Here is a 20,031-nt window from a genome sequence, read left to right on the forward strand (position 1 = left end):
TCTGGTTGTTCAGGGTCATATCTAACTTTAAGATTTACCTTGCCTTGAGAGAAAATAGTGCCTTATATCTTGCATTCTTCTGAATTGCCATCTGACAAAAGATCTCACACATTTTCCCAAAAGTAAACGTGGAAGGCTATTACAAATAACTCATCACCACAGAGTTGTGTGTTAAAAATACTGACACCACTGTGATTTTTGTACAAGATGGTATGATAGTCCCTTCCTCTTCCAGCAAAGCCTGAGACTGTCACTCAAATTATGGCCCACGTGACTAACAAATGTCCCTGTGTATAAAGCAGATGATGATTCATCTGCTTGTAATGGTAAATCAGGGTTGGTTGGAGCTTCAGGAATTGCTGTGATTCCCAGAACGCCAGGATGAAGGATCACCATTTTTTTCAGAGTAGTTTCACTGTGTGTGTTCATTACTGTGAGGAAATGCAATTAGTACGTATCAGTTAAAATAGTCCCTTACCTAGATACCATGTACAGAAGTGTAGAAGAACCACCTATGTTACATAAACTTTTTCTCATTTTAGCTCTACAACTTTACAGGTTTTTTGTTTTGTTTTTTTTCTTTTTTTTTTTTACCACTTTTCTTAAATAAAAAGGCTTTTGCTTTATAGGAAGCTACAACTGTGTCACAGTAAGCTGTGAACCCTTTTAGTGCAATAACACACTCAAGTCGCTTTAGTATTTGAGAGTTGACCAATGAAAGAAAGAACCAAGCCCCATGAGAATAAATGCTGCCTCAAAATACCCATTTTGAAAGTGTCAGCCATTTTGCCTTTAGATATGATCATTCTAAAGGCCATCACTGTTTTTACTTGCCTGTCACATGCACTAGTTTGAAAACAAATTATATAGAAAAATTTATCAGGAATAAAAAGAAATGTCTGTGATAAAACTTCAGTGATAGAATCTAGAAATATTTGTAATGCTTTCTTGGGAATAAAAATACTTGGGAAACAAGCTGCTCTTTACAGTTGAAAATAACCACATGAATGATTTCTCCTTTATTGATATATAGAGGAAAATCCTGCTGCCATACTTCAGGATAGCCATAGTTGATGAGCTTATGAACAAGTAAAGTCCTGCAAGCCCTGACATATTCACCTAAGAATTTTCTTTCCCCTCTTGCAATGGTATAATTCCTGTGTATATATGAAGCAAGAAAGCAAGACAGGACTTGCAAGACAAGGGTAAGGAGAAAATACTATTTGAGTAGTTGTAGTAACACTATTACTATCAAAGTACTACTAATAATATAGTCTTATCAAGAGTTCTAAAAATAAATGTCTAACATACAAAGTATCTGATGATCATTCTCCTTAAAACATGATAGTGGAAGAGGAAGTGGGTTGCAAGAGGGTTTGGTTTTATGAGAAAAATCAGAAGTTGGAAAACAGAAAAAGCCCCATCAGTCAAGTGTCCATATTCTGTTTGCTGACTTTGTCTGGGCTATATGTGCAATGAGAAGCAGACAAGGGTGGGCAACTGAATTCTATTGGACTGGTTGCGCAAGAAAGTGCTGCACCCACACTGCAGCTTTTTATTGTAGGAAATTCTGCTTCGGCTATGGTACCACTGAAAAACAACTTGATAAGAAATAAAATGCAAGACCCCTGGTACTTATACACAGCAAATTGGAATTGCTTGATGAACAAGCCTTTTCACTTGTTCTGCATACGCCCCTCCTAGCAGACATGCCTGGGGGAGGTTTTCCCTCTAGTCATCTTGTTGCTGTTGTGACAAGTTCAAGAAATTGTTCATCATGCCATTCTTCTCTCTCTCTGCCTGAGGGTAGCCACATACCTAAGTCACAATCATGATTCTATCCCACAGCATATTAGATGCTAACTTAAGCATGGATAGGGGGCAGAGATAGCGCAGGGAAACATCAGCAGGGAAAATAAAAATGAAAAATCTGTCTTGATTTTTGGCTCAATAGAGAAGTTTTTCAAGATTTTTGTTCTCACTAAAGTCTTATATACCACTGCAGCCTTGATTGCAAAATAGGCGATTTGATTGATAGAGAATTGTGTACATGGAGTTGCAGGTTGCTATACTGAAGGCATATCTACATGATTTAGACACACCTATTTATCAAGACTTTTCCTAGGACTTTGCAGAAACAATCTTGGCAGACCCAGAGTGGCTGCTGTGCTTTAAAACATGCAAGTTGAAACACCACAACTTGCTTTGCCTTGAGTCTTTTGAGGCTCTTTCAAATGACAGAGGAGCACACTTTCCAAAAGCTGTGTCTTAGACCATTAATCATGCAAGATCACTATCTGAAAGTGACTTTTCTGCTGCTTGTCGAACAGGATTAGCACAGCAGTCTACAATCTATAGCACTGACATAACTGGTTGTTTACTCCTTATTTAATGATGAGGTTCAGCTTTAACTTCTCCTGTGGCATGCCATTTCATTTGATACAAGAATAAATGCCAAGGAGGCAGAGCTCTTTAACAATGTCCACTTCCCTAGAACAGATCCATTTCTCATCATCTGTGGACCACAAAGGATGCATTAAATGTAGCCAGCAAGCACATAAAGACTTCACCAGATGAATGTTAAGGCACAGAACTAAAAGCCTTAACTACTTTGCAACTGATCTGTTTCCAGACAGGAAGCCTTGCCCCAGATCAGAAAGAACGGCACTCTGCAGCCAGAAAGAGGCACCCATTGAACAATGTTAATTGGCTACTGGTGTAGAGCAGACAGGTTCAACAGCAAAACAAGAACACCAAAGGTGTTTTGGAAAAGGAATATACCCACACCTGTCTTGTGAAAAACACATCTGGTGTGATCAGATTGCAGGGTGCATTACTTACTCCACTTAAACAGCTTAAGATAATTAGGGCAGGGGGTGCTGAAAGCCATGTAAGGCAGTTATTGTGAAACTGTACATCATTCTGAAAGCCCCAAAGGGAATTCCCACCGACTTATTGCCAGCGTCCCAGACTGCTGATGACCATGGTCGCCTCCAGAAGGAGAGCATGTCTCAAAAAGACTGTGGCAACGCAGACTGAGGTTCTGTCCCGAACGGTGGCTGTTCAGGTCTCCGACTGCAAGGAGTGCCAGAGCCTGCTGCTGCCGGAGGAGGGAGGCCAGCACTCTACTTGTGTGAGGTGTGAGCAGGTGCAAGATCTGCTCGACATGGTTGTGAAGCTTAAGGAGGAGGTTGAGACGCTGAGGTCCATCAGGGAGTGCGAAAGGGAGATCGACTGGTGGAGTAACACCCTTACGTGCCGGTCGGAAAGGCCCCAGGGAGGTACCCCCGAAAAGGAGATGGACCTCCTGCCCTCTCGGACAGAGGCGGAGGTCCTGAGACAACCCCACCCTTGTCGCTGTCGGGCAGAGGTAAATGACCTAAAAGAAGATGAGGATTGGAAGCTTATTCCAGTTCAGCATCACAGGCAGCCCCCTCCCTGCCTAATTTGCCTCCCCAGGTGCCCCTCCGTAATAGGTTTGAGGCCCTGGATCTTGAAGAAGAGGTAGGTGAGGAGGTGGTGCCAAGCCTGCCTACAAGATCACATAGGAAGAGGCGGTTGACTACACAACTGAAGACTACCTCTGATGAGAAAGACAGAAGGGTGATTGTAACAGGAAATTCCGTTCTGAAAGGAACAGAGGGCCCAATATGCAGGGTTGACCCTCATCTTAGGGAAGTCTGTAGTCTACCTGGAGCCCGGATCAAGGATATTGCTAGAGAGCTCCCCAGACTGGTGCACCCGACAGACTACTACCCGCTGCTGGTCTTCCAGACAGATGGGGAGGAAGTTGCTTCCCGTAGTCTGAGGGGAATGAAGAATGACTTCAAGGTCTTGGGAAGGATAGTGAAAGGTTCAGGGGCTCAAGTGATCTTCTCTTCACTCCTTCCCTCTTCAAGTGACGATGTGGGGTGGAACGGGAAAATTCAATCTCTAAATGGTTGGCTCCAAGACTGGTGCTACAGGCAGGGCTTTGGTTTTTTTGATAATGGCTGGTTTTATAAGACTCCAGTCTGGACAGTGTTATGCGGGAAAGGCTTATCTCGCAGGGGCAAAAGGATGCTGGGGCAGGAATTAGCTGGGCTCATTTGGAAAGCTTTAAACTAGGCTCGAAGGGGGATGGGGTTGTAGTTGGGCTTGCCCCAGTGGGGCAGCATTCTAAAACAGATGAGGACCGGGTGGCCTCCTGTGCCCCTAGGGAGAAATTGGTGTGCTCTGCTCGCTCCCTGAAATGCCTGTACACCAATGCGCGCAGCATGGGGAATAAGCAGGAGGAGTTAGAATCCTATGTTCGGTTGGGAGATGATCTGGTGGCAATTACAGAAACATGGTGGGACAGTTTACATGACTGGAACCTGGTCATGGATGGCTACGCCCTTTTCAGGAAAGACAGGCCAGCCAGGCGTGGTGGTGGAGTTGCTCTCTATGTGAGAGAGCAACTGCAATGTACTGAATTCTGCACAGGAGCGGACAAGGAACGAGTTGAGAGTGTATGGGTCAGGATCAAGGGACAGGCTGGCAGGGGTGATACGGTTGTAGGTGTCTATTACAGGCCACCAGATCAGACTGAGGAAGTTGATGAGGCCTTCTATGCACAGCTGAGAGTGGCCTCACAGTCACAGGCCCTGGTTGTTGTGGGTGATTTTAACTTCCCTGATGTTTGCTGGAAGGACCATTCAGCCAGCCAGCCACAGTCCAGGAGGTTCCTCCAGTGCATTGATGATAACTTCCTCATGCAGATGGTGGAGGAGCCGACCAGGAGAGGTGCACTGCTGGATCTCATCCTCACTAACAAAGAGGGTCTGGTCGAAGCAGTAAAGGTTGAGGGCTGCCTGGGTTGCAGTGACCACGAGATGGTGGAGTTCAACATCTCGTGTGGCAGGAACAGAATAGCAAGTAGAATTGCAACCCCGGACTTTGGTAGGGCTAATTTCGGCCTTTTCAAGCAATTGCTGGGGGAAATCCCATGGGCAAGACTGCTTGAAGAAAAAGGGGCCCAAGAGAGCTGGATTGCATTCAGAGATTGCTTCTTCCATGCTCAGGATCAGAGCATCCCCACACGTAGGAAGTCGAGGAAGGGAGCCAGAAGGCCTGCGTGGTTGAATAGGGATCTGTTGGGTATGCTCAAGCAGAAGAGGTGAGTTTACAGGTCATGGAAGCAGGGACTGGCCACTTGGGAGGAATATAAGGCTGCTGTTAGAGGATGCAGGAAGGCAGCTAGGGTAGCCAAGGCCTCCTTAGAATTACAGCTGGCAAGAGGGGTCAAGGACAGCAAGAAGAACTTTTTCAAATACATAGCAGATAAAACTAATACCAGAGGCAATGTAGGCCCACTGATGAATGAGGTGGGTGCCCTGGTGGCAGAAGACACAGAGAAGGCAGAATTGCTGAATGCCTTCTTTGTCTCTGTCTACTGTGCTGGAGGCTGTCCTGGGGAACCCTGTACCCCTGAGACCCCAGATGAAGCCAGGTCAATGGAGGAGTTTGCTTTAGTCGATGAGGGCTGGGTTAGGGAACAATTAAATAGTCTGGACATCCATAAATCCATGGGTCCAGATGGGATGCATCTGCGGGTGCTGAGGGAGCTGGCTGAAGTCATTGCTAGACTGCTCTCCATCATTTTTGCCAAGTCTTGGGAAACGGGAGAGGTGCCCGAGGATTGGAGGAAAGCAAATGTCACTCCAGTCTTCAAAAAGGGCAAGAAGGAGGACCCGGGTAATTATAGACCGGTCAGCCTCACCTCTGTCCCTGGGAAAGTAATGGAACAGCTTATCCTTGGTGTCATCTCAAGGCACATCAGGGATAAGAGGGTCATTAGGGGCAGTCAGCATGGCTTTACCAAGGGTAAGTCATGCTTGACCAACCTCATAGCCTTTTATGAGAATGTAACAAGGTGGATGGATGATGGCAGAGCGGTGGATGTGGTCTACCTTGACTTCAGTAAAGCCTTTGACACAGTCCCTCACAGCATCCTCACAGCTAAATTGAGGAGGTGTGGTCTAGACAACAGAGTAGTGAAGTGGGTTGCAAACTGGCTTAAAGAGAGAAGCCAGAGAGTGGTGGTCAATGGTGCGGAGTCCAGTGGGAGGCCAGTATCTAGTGGAGTGCCTCAGGGGTCAGTACTGGGGCCAATATTATTCAATATATTCATTAACGATTTAGACGAGGGAATTGAGTGTATTATCAGCAAGTTTGCTGATGACACTAAGCTGGGAGGAGTGGCTGACACGCCAGAAGGCTGTGCTGCCATCCAGCGGGACCTGGACAGGCTGGAGAGTTGGGCGGGGGATAACCTGATGGAATTTAACAAGGGAAAGTGTAGAGTCCTGCATTCTGGGCAGGAACAACCCCAGGTTCCAGTATAGGTTGGGGAATGACCTATTAGAGAGCAGTGTAGGGGAAAGGGACCTGGGGGTCCTGGTGGACAACAGGATGACCATGAGCCAGCACTGTGCCCTTGTGGCCAGGAAGGCCAATGGTGTCCTCGGGTGTATTACAAGGGGGGTGGTCAGTAGATTGAGAGAGGTCCTCCTTCCCCTCTACTCCGCCCTGGTGAGACCCCATCTGGAATATTGTGTCCAGTTCTGGGCCCCTCAGTTCAAGAAGGACAGGGAACTGCTGGAGAGGGTCCAGCGTAGGGCAACAAAGATGATTAAGGGAGTGGAGCACCTCCCTTATGAAGAAAGGCTGAGGGATCTGGGGCTCTTTAGTTTGGAGAAGAGGAGACTGAGGGGTGACCTTATTAATGTTTATAAATATATAAAGGGTGAGTGCCACGAGGATGGAGTCAGGCTCTTCTCAGTGGCAAACAATGATAGGACAAGGGGCAATGGGATCAAGCTGGAACACAAGAGGTTCCACTTAAATTTGAGAAAGAACTTCTCAGTGAGGGTAACAGAGCACTGGACCAGGCTACCCAGGGAGGTTGTGTAGTCTCCTTCCCTGGAGACATCAAAGCCCGCCTGGACATGTTCCTGTGCGACCTCACCTAGGCGTTCCTGCTCCAGCAGGGGGATTGGACTGGATGATCTTTTGAGGTCCCTTCCAATCCCAAACATACTGTGATACTGTGAATTCAGGGCTCTGCACAATAACTGCAGCTAAGCTAAAACACTCTGACATGTTTAATACAGCTGACCCCAAGTCAGCTGTGGTTTCACAGTTAAACTCTAGGCTGGTTTCACATAAAGGAGAAGTTTGCCAAGCTGACAAACAAGTAATATGCTTTAGCCGAACAGAAAGGAACAAACCCTAACAGGCAGGTAGAAAGGACCAAGTTAACTCATTCCATCTGAACAGACTTTAGAACTTGACTGTCAGGGTTCTTAATGCTCTTCAGGTTTAATTTGTTCTTCAGTTGTTAGTCAAAGCTCCCTCCAGCTTTCAGATAAAAATATTTAAGTTATACTGACCTGTTTCTGCCAGATATATTTTAATAGTATCAATGCAGATTATTTAATTCCTTAAAAACAACTAGATGGTTCATTCATTTTTTTTGTTTTTATTTCTGTGCCATGCCTTTAGACTAAACACCACATTATAAATATGACCAGAGAAAACTAGGTATCCATTTAGAATACAAACACAAGTCAAGTAGCCCATCTGGTCTTAATTCTTTTTACCAATAGTTCAGAAACACTTCTAACTCTTCTTTGGGGATGAAGCTATCCTGCAGTGTAGGTCAGCTTCAGATTATTTGCTTCTGGCAAAATCCCTACTACTGAAGTTAAGATGTCAAGGCCTCTTGGGTATCACAGAAGAATTATATGCCTAAGAATGGTAGTTACCAATGCTTACAAGTACCAGACCATGGTTCAGATTCAAAGTCAAGTCTCACTGACTCAGATTAAGCTCATCCAGTAAGTGTTCTCCAGTAGGCAGCCAGCAGCAGATGTTTCAGAAAGATTATGGCAAGGCACATCTCCCTCAAAATCCACCTACTACTCTGCAGCTCTTAAAGTGAAAAGAGTGTATTTATAATCACAGCTGGAAGGAAAGATCACAGAACACCTTAAAGCAACACTCAGTTTTAACAAGAGAGATGGCAACTTCAGTCCTGTTTAAAAGGAATTCACATTTGTACTACCCATTGGGAGGACAGTAAGGGACATTAGTGATTCCACAAAGTAGGTAACTAAGCCCAACTATAAAATTTTGACTCCAAACTCTGGTTATCTTAAGTGTTCATCTAAGGTAACTGCATTTCTTAGCTTCAGCTTTTAGCCATAAAACTTTTTGGAGACACTTTCCATCCTTCATCCAGCTACAGTAAGCAATCAAAAAAAAGATATTCCACATGTCACTTCTTACATTAAAGAGTCATACAGAAGTGGCTTAAAAATAAATTTTGCAACTTGCAAAGCCTATTCAAGTCTTTCAAAGTCAGTTTTCTTCTGAGTAGAAAGGAAAGGTAGTGACTCTCTACAGTCCACCTATACCACCACTCAATAGACCAGGTCTTGCATCTGCTTTAAAAATACCAGATTTCTCTAAAGCTTGGGTCCTTCAGCATAAGAGGACCAGTCAGAAATTCACCCAATATTACTTTAATATTTGCTTTTTAATTACATGTAAAAATACTGGATAAAGTATATTTTGATATTACACTCTACCCTGAGCAATAAGCTGGCCAGCTAGCATGTTATCAGCATCATCATAAAGTCACTAATAAGTTGTCAGCATACTTTCATACCATTTCTATTGCTTAACCACAGGTGAGAGCCCACACTTAAAGCATATTAAAACTAGGACCACAATCAAGCAAGGGTTCAGAAGTACCAATGCTTCTTTAAAAAAAAAAAAAAAACAAGAGTTGAAGGCATCTAAAAATTAAGTCACTTACAGCAGACCAGTGTGGACAGCAGCTAAGACCTCCACATTCATCAGATCCCACTTTCCAGATCAGAACATACCATAGGATCACCATTTGAGATTTAAGGGTGATTCATAGCCATCTTTGACAGCTTAAAGCCATCATGCATTAGAAGACAGATGGCAAATATACCGAAAGCCCTGAGGTATGTAGAGATTCTTCAGTGTTCAGCAAGTCCATCCATTCTCTATTCCCAATTTACAAAACTTCTTAGGCAGGAAAACTGATATCACTGCCTGTGCCATCACCACATTTTAATATATAAGACAGACAAGTGCTTATGTAAGGTACTGGTGGTTCAGAAAAAAATTAGCAACGCTTTTCTGTGTACACAAATGACAAATACACTTAATAGGTAAAGCTGTCAGTGGCTGCAGCCTTGTTTGCCAGAACAGTACCTGCTTCAATTGATTTAGTTTTCCATATAAGCCAAATCTCAAAATGAGTGTAAATGTTTATAGACCAAGCATTTAAAACCATAGTAACAGCAGAAACAATTAGGACAAGCCTAATAATTTTTCTTTGCAGATCAGAAAAACACCAAACTGTAAAGAGATTTTTCCAGTGGAAAAAAACCTAATCCGTTAATATACTGAGTTACCTAATGGCTTACACAATTACGATTCTAAATGTGAGCTGCTCAAGCTATATGCTAACACAAGCAGCAGTAGGTGGGGACCCACAAAGTTGGCAAACCCTTGAATTCCCCACCTTTTTTACAAGGAAGTCACACCAGCCACCTCAAAGACACCAGTTTCATTCTGAAAGATTGCTCCTTTAAGGTACTCTCAGTAGAAAAGATACAACTTTAAAGCAATGCTTCAAATGACATGTTACATATTTAAACAAAAGCACACTTAACATTTCTGTGCAAATTTCATTCTTCCACCCATACATTAGGAAATGGGTTCAACAGAAGGTTTAACTTAACAGATCACATTAGTTTAGAATTAACAGGTAAGTACAGCATTTTAACACTACAGTCATCTAAACAGCATGTTGTGGGAAGCATACTGCATACTGAGAACTTTTAAAACATTAAAAGTCAGATATTTTATATAGATTTAACACTTGCCAAAGTAAATTCTGTAACAAAGTGATTTAGCATTACGCATATAACACTGATCCTTAGGCAAACATATACACATTAAACCAATGAATCTGAGGACTGTGAGGAATGTTATAGCTGGTAGGAGTCTGCTACAAAATCCTTAAGGATGCATTGCTATGTTGCAGTAGATCTTAATTCAGGACACCAGGGAAAACATTTAGCAGGAGACTTTATACCAGCCACTTTAAAGCAAGCAGACATTTCAAAGTTTTTTGGTTGCCAGAAGTTTAATCTTGCTTCACTTCACCCTTTAATTGCCTTTTCATGCGTGAATATGGGCTGATTGTGTCATCCATCACGAAGTCATACAGTACTTTTATCCAAGAGTTATATTGTGGCAGGTTGTCATAGTATTCAGCTGCTATTTTCTTCACCTAAAGAAGAGATACGAGGGTTTTTTACTATTTATTTTAGCACCAAGCCTGACAACTTTACAATCCTCAACCCGTAACTTAATGCAGAGCACTAAAAGTTTCATTTTTGGATGTTAGATGAAAGGCTACTAGTGCCACAGTGTGAAAGTTTCTTGAAGGAAAAGGCAACTCCCTGGTTAAGTAAACTTCATGTGAAACTTTTACACTGAAGCTCAGCAGAACAAAGTCTGCTAACACTCTGTCCGTTCACTGTGATGTGGCTCACCAAAACAAGCAGTCTGGTTGCTTGTGGAAGAGGGTGACTCGGTTCAGTGCTGACTCAAATATAAGAGTATCGCTAAAAAGAATGTTTTAAGTGCTAGGATGCGATGTTTAACACAGCTATTTTTACACATAGTTTCAAACCTCAGCACTCAAAAAAACATCTTATTTCTGAGAAACACCTTGTTTCTGAAGACATTCTCAGATGTACATACTGACTAGACCACCATTTTAAAAGAAGAGATGGAGTTTCAGTTATATCTCCTCACCAATATTTAAGGCAAACCACCTAAAGCCTTAAAAACCTGAACAGAATAAAACTGATTTTTCACTAAATTCCATAGCTTTAGACACAATATTGATCTGTCCAAGCAACAAAAAAACCCAAGATATTTGCATGCTTGGTCTGGAGCTAAAGGTCATTTTAATCTGTCATCACACCTCTAGAATAGTGCATCTAGCCAGTATACTTTTACACAACAGTAATTATTCCCAGCTCACCAGTACCCCAGCTGGAATCAAGTGTTCAGTACTTCAGTGATGTTTTAGCACACAGCATGGAAGAGTCCAGATCAATCAAATTAGTTACACTGTTCTAAAAGAAAGCTTTGTTTCCTTAGCAGAGCCATGCACTAACAGTCCTGTAGCAGAGATGGGTATTTACCTCTGCAATTAAATAGTTGAAAAAATTGTTCCCTATTTATGACTTAAGTACTGCTGCAACAAGAGAAATGCTGGTTTCACAGCACAGGCCCAGGTATTGAAGGTGGGTTAAAACAACATCAGCTGTATTTGACAGGTGAAACCTGAGTAAGATAAATCATCTGTCTTCTACAACAACATGAAAAAACCCAAACACAAAACCACAAAATACACAAAAATGAAGTCCCAGCAAACCAATTATAGAATTTAACTGCCTGCTGAAGAAGTGCTGGAATAGTTCTTTTATTTACAGTTTCACCACTGACAACAAAAACAACCATCAAGTTTAGACTAGAGCACAAGCTTACAAGGTCTTGCTGTCACCAAGTGCAATGAAGCTACAAGACCAACACCAGAGCTGCTGCCAAATTGCAAATTTAGTGCCCAATGAAAACCACCTTTCACTGAAGGCAAGTTAGTTGTAGGTGTAACCCTGGAAGGCTGTGTTCCTACGTTCCAACTAGGAAACACATAAAGAGAATTAAGTACCTGCTTAAAATAAACCAACAAAGATTGAAGTGGGCAGAAGCTAGTTTGAAAATTCACCTCTGCTACTCATACAGATGTGACAGGCCAAAGTCTTAGCTTTTAAGCTTTAATTCTGTCAGTATACAGCTGAAACTTATTTAGGGTTCAAAGGTTCTCTTACTAGAGGAAACTGAGCTGCTCCAGACTACAAAGCTGTTAAATATTTGTCAACAGTACAATAAACATTAGCAATACCTCAAACTCTCTTTTCCCCACCAGAGAACATCAATGATAGAACAGACTAAAGGATAAGCATGCATTACAAGATTTCAGAGAGCAAACAAATCTCTGAAGGTATTTGCAACTTCTTAACTAGTTTTCTGCATACTTCTAAACTGCAGAAACCAAAATGCTGGTTGTAATGACAGAAAAAGAAAGTTACTGCAAAGCACAAGACATGTTTCCTCCCCCCTCCTTTCACAGAAGGGGCTTGAGCAGCCAGCTCATTGGAAGCTTGTTCAGGGTATCACTAAAATAGTAAGTAATTATTTTTCATTACTCAACTCAGAAATTGTTCTAGAGGGAGGTTTTTTTGATTTTTTTTTTGTGGTTTGTTTTTGGGTTTTTGTTTGTTTTTAATCTCCCAACTTTCATTCTTCTACCTATCAGTGTTCTACCTGACTCAAGTTAAAGTAGCACTTAAGGAAAAGTAATAACATTGGAAGTAAACTTACCAGTGGAAGGCTCTTGCCAGGAATATTGGGGAAGTCATGATGTTCATTGTGATAACCAACATTAAAAGTGAGCAAATTAAGTGGCCCATAGTAGGAATAAGTCTCGTGTCCTTTTAAAAACATGTAATGTTCAGCTATGAAGTGTCCTGAAATTGGGTGCAACCCAAGTCCAAGTATGGAACCAGCAAGCATGTAAAAGATGGATTTGACTCCCCATAAATAATATATCACCACATCAAAGGAGAGCTGAGCCAACAAATTGATTATTTCAAGTCGAGTAATGGGTTTGGGATTGATGCAGAGAGGTCTAATCGCATAGAAAAGGGGCTGAAGAACAATCCATATGAACTTCCTAAAACGAGTGCAGAAAAACCAGCCTTCAAAGTTGGTCGGAATGTCCACATCAATTCCATCACCTCCTAAGTAACGATGGTGATCCATGTGGTATCTCTTGAAGGATATGGAGTATGGGAGACCAAGAGGGAGGTTGGCAAATATTCCAAACCACCGATTCCACATGGCTTTGCTGTTGCCAAAGGCACTATTGTGAGAGATCTCATGAATAGCCAGAGTCATGGAGTGGCTAATACAGCTCCCAAAGACATAAGCCCAGAAGATGACCCATTTCCAGTCCAAGTCTTTAACCAGATAGAAGGCAGTCAACTGTGCAAGAACCATCAGCACAACCACCCAGATCAAGTTGTAGTCTGGCTTCATCAAGGCTTTTATCTCTGGATGCTTAGCTAGATGGGAAAGAATTACACCAAAAAGGAATTATTTAGCAGCTCTCCTCACAGCCAACTATCCCAATTACATTACAACAGCAGATGTTATAATTTCTCCCTTTCCTCCCAATTAGGATCTATCTACAAAGGCAATGAAAATGCACCACCTTTTCCACTTGTGACGTTTGTGGCTATAAATAAACCTTTAGGATTAAATAATTTAGCTTTTTTTGTGTTGCTCAGCAATTAGACATGTACATGGCAAGCACCAGAACCACCTCCAGCCTGCCCAGGAAGGAAACGGCTGTAAACTGACAACCCACCAGCAATTCAGAAGCGCTTGAGTAAGCTCCGCTGCGATTCAGCTGTCTTACTTAAAACGGCGCTTATTTACCACCAATGCTGGGTGCCACCATGACCTCTCCGTACGACACACCATCTATTGATAAGGGCCAGCGGACACCTTATCAATTACCCGTCTGCTCTCTGCCCGCACGAAGGGCGCAGCGGCGGCGGGCGGGGAGTGGCCGCAGCCACCGCGGGGAGCGGGAACCAAACCGCCGGCACAGCCGCCCGCCCGCCCCGCGGCTGCTCAGCGCTCGCTTCGTACCTCAAAATGGCAGCGCGGGCCGCCCGCTCCATGTCTGGGGGAACTCAGGCTGTGCCCCCGCAGAGGACGAGTCACCACCTCCCCCACATGCTCCTTCCCGTCCCCTCCCCCGCCAGCGCCGCCAAGGCGGCGGCTCCGGCCTCCACGTCCGCGGCCAGCGCCGCTCCCCTCACGCGGGCCGGGCCCGGCCCGGCTTGGCCGCGGTTGCCGTTAACGGCTGGTGGTGAGAGACGGATCCCCTGCCGCGGCGCCTTCCCCGCGGCGCCCCCCGGCGCGGGCGGCCATTTTGTGGGGTCTGTGTCTCACCCCCCTCTCCAGCACCGCGCAGCTGGCAGCACCGCCACCTCGCCCCCTACTCACCCAGGATCTCCTTGCGGCGGTCGGCGTGAGGCTGGTCCGTGTAGACCCACTCGAAATCCTCTCTGGCGACGGTGTTACCCATCCCGGCAGCGCGGCGACCCCCGATCGCCCAGCCTGCTCGTCACCCCCTTCGCTTCGCTCCGCACCAGCCGACGCACGCCACCCTCAGCACCGAACTTTATAGCGACGCGGAGGCGGTGCGGCAAGCGTCCCGCCCAACCCCCGTCCTCTCTGCCCATTGGCTGCTGCCGGACCTGTCAGGACTGACAGGTCCCGCCCCCGCAGCGAGAGCTCGGGTGGGGCGGGCTGAGGCGCCCAGCGAAGCCGCTGCCTGAGGGGCGGTGTGGCGGGTGGGGCCGCGCTGCTGCCCAGGGCTGCGGCGGTGGCGGCCAAGGCGGGGCGGGGGGATCCCGTGTGTCCCCCACCTCAGCAGACAGGTCCAGCTAGTCTGCCCGAGCGGGCTGCGGCTCCCCGACCTTCCCGCTGGAGGCGGCGGCACTGACTCATCCCGCCGCGGCCTGCGGCCGGCGCTCAGCCGCCCTGCGCCTCCTTGGCGGCCGCAGGGGTTCTCCAGGGGCCATGAGGCGCTGCCGCCTTAGCGGAGCGCAGGGGTGAAGGAGCCGCAGAAGCCGGCAGTGCCGCTGCCTGCGCTGGGGGTGCCTCTGGTAACGCCGCATGTATTAACTAATACTTAAGGACAGAGAAAAAATTCTCGGCTGGTAACGCGGGCCCTGCCCCAGGGATCGCCCCCGCGCCAGGGGAAGCCGAAGCCCCTTCCCCATTCGCCGTGGACAAACTAGCCCCTAAGAAGCTGGGCGGGTGAAACCTCATCGGCTTCGAGTTCCCCCGCCTCCCCTGCTGCCTTGAGTGTTGTTTATACCGGTTTAGCTGTCTGTGAGGATTCTGCCCCTCTCAGCTGCTGGGACAACCGCCCAGAAGCCGCCGCGATGGCCGGGCAGTCCTGTCCGACCCGCTTTCTTCAGACTGGAAACAGAAACAGCATCTTACAACACCTCTTTAAAAAGTACTTTTTTCTTTCCCAAAGGTAAGAGACGAATGGTTGTGAGGACTAGCTCTCATTTGTCCAAAATCTAAATTTCTGTAAGCTGCCTAAAGATATTTAACTACAACTCGAAATGCCTCTACAAAGGTCTCCGTTTTCTTCATTTTTCTGGGAAGGTATTTTTGAGAAACTCCTCTGTAAGAACTAAACTCCATTTAATCTGTCCCTGCATCAGTTTCTCTCACAGTACTGACTGTGGGCAGTTCAGTTACAAAGCTTACTTTATGTGGAAGTTGAATGACTGCTTGCTTGGAATTTTAGTTGTCCATAAATCCACTCAAATTAGAATAATCTGAATCAATAATAGTGCTAAAAGCAACACAGGAAGTATCACAGTTTAAAACATACCTTATTAATGTAATATTAATATCTCAAGGTTTATGATGCATCCCTTAAAGTGTATTAGTAACAATGAATAAAAAAGGATAATACATACCAGCTGCTAAAAGCCCCACGTGCAGCTGCACATATGTAGGTGAAATACAATCCCTACTTGAAAATGTCTTTAAAGTAATGGACAAAGCACAGGATCTATAACATAACATACATTTTTAACCTGTGCATATTGGGATACACATTAGAAATGAGAAGGAGAGCAAGTAGAGGAGAGATGGAAAAGTTTATTCACAGCTTTTCCCTCCTTAGTCACATGAGCTGAATTCTGTAGACTTTGTAAGACCTGGTGCAGCATAAGAGGTAAAACATATGTTTAGATTTCATCAAGGCACTTTGTCCTTGCAAAAGATGTTCAGTTTTACTTCTTGCTCAGTGATCACTTCACAATAAACCAGGAAATACTTCTGAGTTACCAGTGCAGAAGCTGACTGCAAAACTGCCAGGATCACAAGTGTTTCGCTCAGCTGCACTTTAAACACTGTACATAATGTTTCTGAAAATGTTCCCATCTTGTAGTTCAAATATTAGCACTGCTATCTGACATTGTGTTAGAGACCTTCCCATCCATGGGAACGATCCTGCCAAAAGAACAAATGCATCTGTGGATAAGGAAGATTGCAGCTGTCGTGAGAAGCATCAGAGGAGCGACAGAGTATCAAGAGCTGGGTACACAGAGGCAGGTTTATGGCACTGCAAATGTATTTAAGTTTGTAAATGGTGACAGGTTTCAGTAGAGTAATTAAACAGAAGACCCCAGATTTATAAACTAAACATTCCGAAGCAGCCAAACAACTAAAAAAAATATTAAATAGTAAAGTTTTGGAAAAATTAATTGGAGTGCAAAGTGTTTTTCCTATTTAATCACTGTGCCTTTCTTGCTTAAGCAGGCCATATAACAAATCCAGATTTATTATGTCTTCAGCAAGCTAACAGGTTTTGTATCTGCTGTTTTCCCTTCTGAAGACAAAGAGATGCGGTAGGTAGTGTGTCTTCAGCTGGCACAAAGCTAGAACAAAAATCCTCGATGTAAACCAAAGCTGGCAGCACATTCTCATCCAGCCAGGCAGGTGAGATCCAGAAAACACAACTGCAAGAGCGGAAAGCATGCAGAGAAGTGAGCTTGCCCAGGTACAGTGCAAAGTTGCATAGGAATGGAGCTGCAGAGTATCAGAATAGTTCACAACTAGCAGACATATTCCTATTAAATACTTCAAACTGAATATACTTATGAATGAAATAACAATCTATACTGTAACTTGCCAGTTCTTAAAACCATCAGGAACACCAAGAAATAAGGTAGTTCTCGCCTATCAGAAAACAACCTACTTCACCCTGTTTTCAAGAGGCTCTTAATTAAATTCCTTAGGCAGTCTTAGTGCTTCCCACAATTAACTGTTAAAGATCTCAGTAATAGCAACGAAGTTTCTGTTCAATACAGTGTTATCTTTTAAGAAATTACATGAAGGCACCTTCGCAACATTAATGAGCTATTGTGATTAACTTGCTATGCCGAGTGTCAGGATTGGAGATAACATTTGTTTCTCTCTGTTCTTTAATCTGAGAACTTTATCTTGTTAAGCAAGTAGTCTTTCTTCCTTCAGGGCTTTCACCTATTACATCTATTAGCCCTTCTTTACAAGGCTATTGCATACTGTATTTTTATACAAGTTGTTCATTTTGGGGAGCAAGATGTGGCTGCAAACAGCTTTTCCCTCAAAAAAGTACCATTGTGGTATCTTAGGGTACCATTTTCACTGTGTTCACTAGATACACAAATTTGTAAATGAAAACAAAACAAACAAACAAACAAAATGCAGTTTACAGAGCAAGTTGCTTTTTTTAGGAGAAAAAAAAAGCAAGCTTGAAAAGAAGGAAAGCTAGCCTCAGTAGTTTTAAGCTATTTTAAGAAACTAACTATGAAAGACACTTATTATTGCTTTCTTGTTCAACCCTGAGATATGCAGTTTCAGCCCTTGCTACAAGTACTAAAACTGAACATTGGCTGCAAATAAAATTATTTTTCCATGTAACTTTGTAAACTCCATCTTATTCTCACTAGTTTGAGGTTTTTCCTTGAACAGATTATACAGTCACTGATCACTACTAATACTGGAGTTTTTGAGGCTGATTTACCAACTCATGTAAGCTTGTGTAGAAATCTATAGTCAAAAGTGATCTAGTTTTACTTCAGGCTATTTATCAGGTTGTTTATATACTGCAAAATGCATCTTTTTTTATCTAGTAAGAGATAGTATGGTGCCAGAAATTAAAGTTCCAGCTATTTTCTCTGCGATTAGCTCGTTCTGTTTTCTACATGCCATCTATACCACTGGCGTATATTCCAGTCTCAGAGACATCTGATTCTGGTGTCTCTCTCCCTCTCTAGGAAGTGAAAAGGAAACAGTGGTGAATGTTTGTTGTGACATTTCTCAGAGCTTATTCACAACCACCCCCTCTACCCATTAGGTTTTGTGGGCCTCATTCAATTTCACTGTACTTGGTAGCACACAGGATCAGGATGCACCTGCAGATTTCCAGCATGTGATACTTCCTTGAGCTGAAGGTTCCAAGTTGGCACTGTTCACGGAGAATGTTTCATGTTAACAATAGGCCATTGTTGTTCTTTACAGCTCAGTTTAGACACCACTAGAGATTCACTGACATATAAACAAATAGTAATTTCAAATAACCTGAAACTATTCATATATTGTGAAGGTGGGGGAAATTGTTTGCATCTCCTAGAAATGAATAAAGAAATTAAAATGAAATATATTAAGGGATGTATGAATAAACTTTAAGTAAATGTAATTCACAGGTTTCTACTTGTGTAAAAGTACTTAACCACAACTATCTGGTAATTAGACCATTATATGTATTTGTCATCATGAATGACCATTAAATGAATTTGTATCAAATGATACACAGTAATTATAGTTATCATGCCGACCCTTTGATTCAAAATTATTATTTTTTAAAAGATAAAGTACATGCCAGTAAATTTAAACTGACAGCAGACATCTACCTAAAGAAATCTTTAACAGTAAAAAAATTCTGAGCCATGGAAGACCAGTAGTAGCAAATGCTCCTGTAACAGTTTGACCTTTTTTCCACATAACCTTTTACCACTTCCTCGATGCTTTTCTTAAGAAACATGCCTTTTTTTAGAAGACTCAAGCTATCCAACAAGTTTATTTAAAAATTAAATGTCTTCCAAAAATTAGGCATTTGCAGTGTTACTTCTGATGTGAACTGGTATGTTTTAGAAGTAAAAATGGTAGCTGAAGTTTCAAGAAAAACATCACTTCCCACAACTATAACATCTGACCAGACAATTTCTGATTTGTATGGTGATTTGAATACAACCACTATGCTAAATTGATAGCTATACAAAATGTAAGAATAACTTGTACTTCAACCCATGGTAATAGTATCACAATTTTGAACAGCTACAAATGCAGCATTCACATTTTCAGTACCATACAAAGTTGAATTCAGTACCATCTAAAGCCAAAGTAGCGGCTGATTTAAAAGAAAAAAAATAATTAAGTCAAATGGTAAAGCTACATAGTTTAGTACATTAAAACAAAACCAAGGACAATGGTATTTGTATAAGGTTCCAAAAATATACAGATGGAAGGGGAAAAAAAAAAAAATCACTGTACACAAGTCTGAGGTTGTTAAAGTGACCAGAGAGACTGAACAGTGCAAGACATGCTTTTCCAGTTACAAGCTCAAAACAGAAGTGCAAAAGAAATTAAAGCTTTGTCTGAAGTGATTTACTTTTCAGGAAAGGAAAGCTTTGAATATTGTCATCAGTGTTACAGAGAAACCTCCATCCCACCTACCCCACCCCCACACATACACACAAAATAGTTTTAAGTTTTTTCCATAATACAGCATTTCATTCCAGTGGCATCCCCCTGAGCCTGGTTATCGTAGGGACAATTTGTTTGATGTTTAATTAGATGTTGGCCTGTAAATCAAGGCAGCTTCTCAATTCTCCAGTTTTGGCTAACAGTACCTGCAGTTTACGGGCAGTGACAGGGGCAGAGAGTCTGGGCTCCAGCTCACCTGCAACTGGCTTTGTAAGACCACCTCATTGTAAGCAAGCAGATGTGCGGAAAGCAGAAGCAAAGTCATGGCTGAGGAACAAAGCAATTGCTTTATAAGTCTCTGTGCTCTCTCCCAGAGTTTAGAACAATTTTGGGCAAGTGCTTTTAGCAGGCTAAGATGTACATGCATCTATCCATGCAAATATAGAATATGGCTCCCAAGACCTAGAACCAGGGTGTGTGCATGTGAAGACTGGATAGAAGGCCCTTCCTTGTAAGTTTACAAAAATATATAGCCAATAC

General features: G+C 43.3%; 1 protein-coding gene across 1 annotated transcript; it reads right to left on the reverse strand.

The window, feature by feature from the left end:
* Positions 1-7,481: 7,481 nt before the first annotated feature.
* DEGS1 (delta 4-desaturase, sphingolipid 1) lies at positions 7,482-14,395 on the reverse strand. The gene is made up of 3 exons (XM_065835191.2): positions 14,218-14,395; positions 12,523-13,265; positions 7,482-10,357 (listed from the first exon to the last, which is right to left on the reverse strand). The coding sequence occupies exons 1-3, from the start codon at positions 14,297-14,299 to the stop codon at positions 10,211-10,213; spliced, it is 972 nt and encodes a 323-aa protein (XP_065691263.1). The 5' UTR covers positions 14,300-14,395; the 3' UTR covers positions 7,482-10,210.
* Positions 14,396-20,031: the final 5,636 nt, after the last annotated feature.

The sequence above is a fragment of the Patagioenas fasciata genome, chromosome 3, assembly GCF_037038585.1.
Source record: "Patagioenas fasciata isolate bPatFas1 chromosome 3, bPatFas1.hap1, whole genome shotgun sequence".
Taxonomy (NCBI): Eukaryota; Metazoa; Chordata; class Aves; order Columbiformes; family Columbidae; genus Patagioenas; species Patagioenas fasciata.

What these genes read in the sequence shown, in the direction of transcription:
- DEGS1 (XM_065835191.2), bottom strand. Translation starts at nt 14,299, where the DNA reads ATGGGTAACACCGTCGCCAGAGAGGATTTCGAGTGGGTCTACACGGAC. An exon ending in CCGCCGCAAGGAGATCCTGG is followed by an intron (nt 13,266 to 14,217) that starts GTGAGTAGGGGG and finishes TTTCCCATCTAG; the next exon opens with CTAAGCATCCAGAGATAAAA. An exon ending in CTGGCAAGAGCCTTCCACTG is followed by an intron (nt 10,358 to 12,522) that starts GTAAGTTTACTT and finishes TCTCTTCTTTAG; the next exon opens with GTGAAGAAAATAGCAGCTGA.